This window comes from Trichechus manatus, unplaced genomic scaffold (genome assembly GCF_000243295.1).
Source record: "Trichechus manatus latirostris isolate Lorelei unplaced genomic scaffold, TriManLat1.0 scaffold00256, whole genome shotgun sequence".
Taxonomy (NCBI): Eukaryota; Metazoa; Chordata; class Mammalia; order Sirenia; family Trichechidae; genus Trichechus; species Trichechus manatus.
Window position 1 is genome coordinate 904,970 of NW_004444192.1, and position 4,512 is coordinate 909,481.

General features: G+C 37.6%; 1 protein-coding gene across 1 annotated transcript in view; it reads right to left on the reverse strand.

The window, feature by feature from the left end:
• The window catches only part of YES1 (YES proto-oncogene 1, Src family tyrosine kinase), a 45,381-nt gene extending 41,506 nt beyond the window's left edge, over nt 1–3,875 (reverse strand). The window contains exon 1 of the mRNA XM_004389703.2: nt 3,611–3,875. Within this exon, the coding sequence (XP_004389760.1) occupies nt 3,611–3,875 (265 nt within the window). The remainder of the gene's footprint in view (nt 1–3,610) is intronic.
• Nucleotides 3,876–4,512: the final 637 nt, after the last annotated feature.

A 4,512-nucleotide genomic window follows, 5' to 3' on the forward strand; every position in this document is an offset into this window, starting at 1 on the left:
GATAGGGAACCCAAGGTTGAGTAAGGATAGTGTTGATGTGTTGTGAGGTTGTTAAGCATTGTCATAAGGCAACATGTGTACTGTTTAATGAGAAACTATTTTGTTCTGTAAACCTTCATCTAAAGTGAGAAAAGCAGCACAATTGGAAGAGTGTAGTCGATGTCACTGAACTGTGCATGTAGAAATTTTTGAAATGGTGTATCTTTGGCTATGTATATTTTCACAAAAAAAAAAAAAAGGTCGAGAAGGGAAAGGGTTGACATGTCGTGGGGTTGTTAACCAAGGTCATAAAACAATACGTGTACTGTTTCATGAGGAACTATTTGTTCTGTAAACCTTCACCTGAAGTACAATTTAAAAAAAAAAAAAAAGTAAAAAAAAGCCACATTTTTCTCAGAAATTAAAAGGCATGGCTGATACACAAATTACAAAGTATATATTCTAAATAGAACTGTGTCACATTGAGCATGACATGCAGATGCTTGAGAGATTAGCACAGTGAACTGCCAAACTATTATTTGCAACCAAAACAAAAGTAAGAATAGAACAGATTTATACAATATGCATGGCATTTCAGTGTTAAAAATTTTTCAAGGCAAGTTAAAAAAATCCCATAATATATTGACACTCTTAATCTGAATATGTACATACTCTACTCATTATAATTTCATTAACTTGCCAAATCAATTATTAGTTTTCAATATATCCATCAGTATTTTTTAAAAATGGTAGAATAAAAGGCAGGCAGTAAAACTACAAATAGACTAATAAGTAAAAATGCTGTGAAATATAGAAATTATAAAACTTGCTGTCTCAAAATACAAAGTTACAGAAAATCAAAGGTAAAAATACAATCACATACAATTTTTCTCATTTATTTGGCCTCTCCTCTAAGTTCCACAGCCATATATCAACTGCCTATTTGCCATCTCTACTTGAATATCTAACTTAAAACTTGTCAGCTACAAAATAAAACTCTTGATTTTTCTCCTCTAACCTGTACTTAAACCTAGGACTTCCCACCTAAGCAAATGGCACTACTATCCAATCAGTTGCTTAAGCCAAGTTCATTACTAGGACTGTCAAGTCTACTTTTAAAATATGTTATCTACTTCTTTCCATTTCCATGCTGCCACTTTAATCCAAAAGTCCTTGTCATCTCTTGCTGGGCTACTGGGAGTAGTAGCCTTCTAACCCCTAACATTCATTCTCCACACAGCTGTCAGTTTTTAAAAAAAGGAAATTCAATCATGCACATCCTGTGATTAAAACTCTTCAACAGCTTCTTTCTGGCTCTGAATAAAACCCAAGCTTATTACTGGAGTCTACGAGGCCCTGAGTAATCCGGGGCTTCTGCTGAACACTTCGCTCCTGCATCATACAATTCTCTCTGCTCACACTGGCCTATCACTAGTCCTTAAAACTGCCAAGCCCACCTGTACCTCCTGAACTTTGCAAATGTTATCCCCTCTCCCTAGAATGCTCTTTTCCCAGCTCTGCACATGGTTAGGCCATTCTCATCAATCAAACCTCAGCTCAAATCATTTCTTCTCAAGGTGCCTTTCCCTGGTAACCTAAAGGGCCTGCACCAATCACTCTGGCTAGTTTCTTCATAGCATTTAAGAACGAGTAACTGTTGCCAGACCCTCATTTTAATGTAAACGCCGTTAGGGCAGAAATCTTGTTTGTCTTGCTCACCTCTCTACAGCTGGCACACCCAAACCAAAACATGCTGCCGTCAAGTCAATTCTGACTCACAGTGATCCTAAATAGAACTGTCCCATAGAGTTTCCAAGGAGCGCCTGGTGGATTCGAACTGCTGACCTTTTGGTTAGCAGCCGTAGCTATTAACCACTGTGCCACCAGGGTTTCCACCTGGCACACAGACACTCCACATTTGTTGAATTAATAAATGAATACCTGTAAGTGGAGCATTTCATGTAAGTAAACTGCTTTAAGTAACTGAAGTATATCTTTAAGTATCAACATTAATTTTAACCATTTTGGATCACTATTTTTCCCAAAAATATAATTCTGAAAATAATTTAAACTTTTGCTAATGACTGAAGAATATCATCATGGACATCAATCTATTATTGATGTATTTAGAGGTAAACCATAAACAAACCTAACCCATTGCCACTGAGTCAAATTTGGACTCATAGCAACCCTCTGAAACAGAGTAGAACCGTCCCATAGGGTTTCCGCGGCTGTAATCTTTACGGAAGCAGACTGCTGCATCTTTCTCCTGTGGAGCAGCTGGTGGGTTAGTCCGTCAACATTTTGGTTAGCAGCCCAGTGCTTAACCACCTTAGAGTTAAAAAACAAAAAAAACAAACTCATTGCCATTGAGACTATTCCAACTCATAGTGACCTATAGGACACAGTAGAACTGCCTACAGGGTTTCCAAAGAGCAGTTGGTGGATTTGAACTGCCGACCTTTTGGTTAGCAACTGAGCTCTTAACCACTGCGCCACCAGGGCTCCACCACTTTAGAGTCAGGGGGCTGGAATTATGAGTTATGGACATCAAGCAGTCAATTACAATCTTAACTCCCAAATGAATAGTCTAATCAAATCAGTGTATGGCATTCCTCTGGCTACTGTTATTGGTCCAAGGGTGGGCAGACTGAAGGGAAAATTTCTAGTCCAGGCTTGGAGAAGACACTTCTCTTTTGTTTGCCCTCACTGGTTGTTAATAAAGACATATGCTGCTCAATTTGATGGTGGTAGCTGTTTTGCCAAGCCAAAGGATAAAGTTGACACTCCGAGGACTGCAGGAGAGAGAAGGAAGAAAGTCTTTGCTGACATCATGGAGCTGCTGTATCAAGGAATCCTGGAGCTCACCCTGAATGACTGTTTAAGCCACTTGTGGTTTTGTTTTCTTGCAGGAAAATGCATGCTGATATGGGACCCTTTACAAAAGAGTGTGGCTCTCTTGCTCCTCTCTTTTTTAAAGTTTCGGAATCTACTTTTTTACAGCATTTCTGTCTCCATGCAAGGCTGTCAGCTGTTCCTTCTTCCTGTTCTCTGAAAAGATGTTATAAAATAATACATGTAGCTCTGGACTAGGATATCACATCTAGACTCTCCTGTTTATTATCTGTGACTCTGAAAAAAATCATTTAAACTCCCTAGGCCTCGCAATTTTTTTTTTTTTTTAAATCAGTAGTATCTGGTGGAAAAATTGTATTATCACCACTACACTGCCATTTAATTGTTTATTAAGTAACTACTATAATACTTTAATAGCAGATAGCATTTTACAATACTGAGAAGTTGTAAGATTTTTGAGGGAGGGGTATGTTTTTAATTTTTATATCCCCAGAGCCTACCACACAATAGATGCAATAAACATTTGAATAAGGAATTAATGAAACAGTAAATGATATAACCCAGTACATAATCATCATCAGATTATCACCAAATTTCCCAGAACAATAGCCATGTATACAATAAGACTCTAATTTTTGTTACAGACTGTAATTTTCACATATAATTACTTTAAAAGTCCCCCAGAAGGGTTATTTTTCTTACAACAAACCTTATGTATGTATTGCCCAAGGTCACATTTTCAAACTGAAAACAGAACTGTCCACTGAAATCTCACCTGTTAAACTAGCAGGATATGAACTTGGCACCACTGAAAATGAGGAAGACGTTCCCCCAAAAGGTGTCACACCTGAGGAACCTCCAAATGGTGTCATGGAAAGGCTGCTAAAATTAACAGATGTCCCCTTGGCTGAAGATGATGGTGCCACTGAAGTATGTTCTGCTCCATAATGGCTGGCACTTGTACTGACAGACTCCGGAGTGTTTTCAGTTCTATATTTAATGGCTGGACTTTTGTTCTCTTTACTTTTAATGCAGCCCATTATCAAATCTACAAAGGCAATAAGGTAAATATTTTGAGAAAGCAGTTAACTTACAGGATACTTCAAAAGAGTCAATTCAAAAGTAAACAAGGCATTTTTCTCTGCAAAAAGTATCATTAATAATGCAAAACAAGAAAAACTAGAAGCCTAAAAATGAAGTCTCTTCCCTTATCTTTTTTTTTTTTAATGTGAAGTACTTCATTTACACTTTTTGAAAAACTAGCAGTGAACTGTCAATTTATGACTTGCAATTAAAGATGTTTTACAAACAATGTCATTTCCCAAATTAAAAGTCTCTCCTCTAGGCTAATAAAGCATAAAATTCTTCAAATTAGCTGATTTTCATGTGTCTTAAGTAAATGACCATCTTTGACCAGAAAATGTTTGCAAGAATATACAGAACAAAATCTACTCCACTGGGGAAGCAGAGTGTGCCTCTAAGGCAGCATCCAGTCCTCGATGAACCCGTAGCTCATGGATCTGTCCACTTTCTACAGTGTCAGATCCCATTACATCAACTTCAAATGTAAGGAGATAAAGGGCAGCCCTAAGAGTCGGGTACAGAGCTAGTTTATCAATTTTAGAGTCAGGTTTGATATAGCTGGATCCCTAAACAACCATGGTGTGATCAGCTACA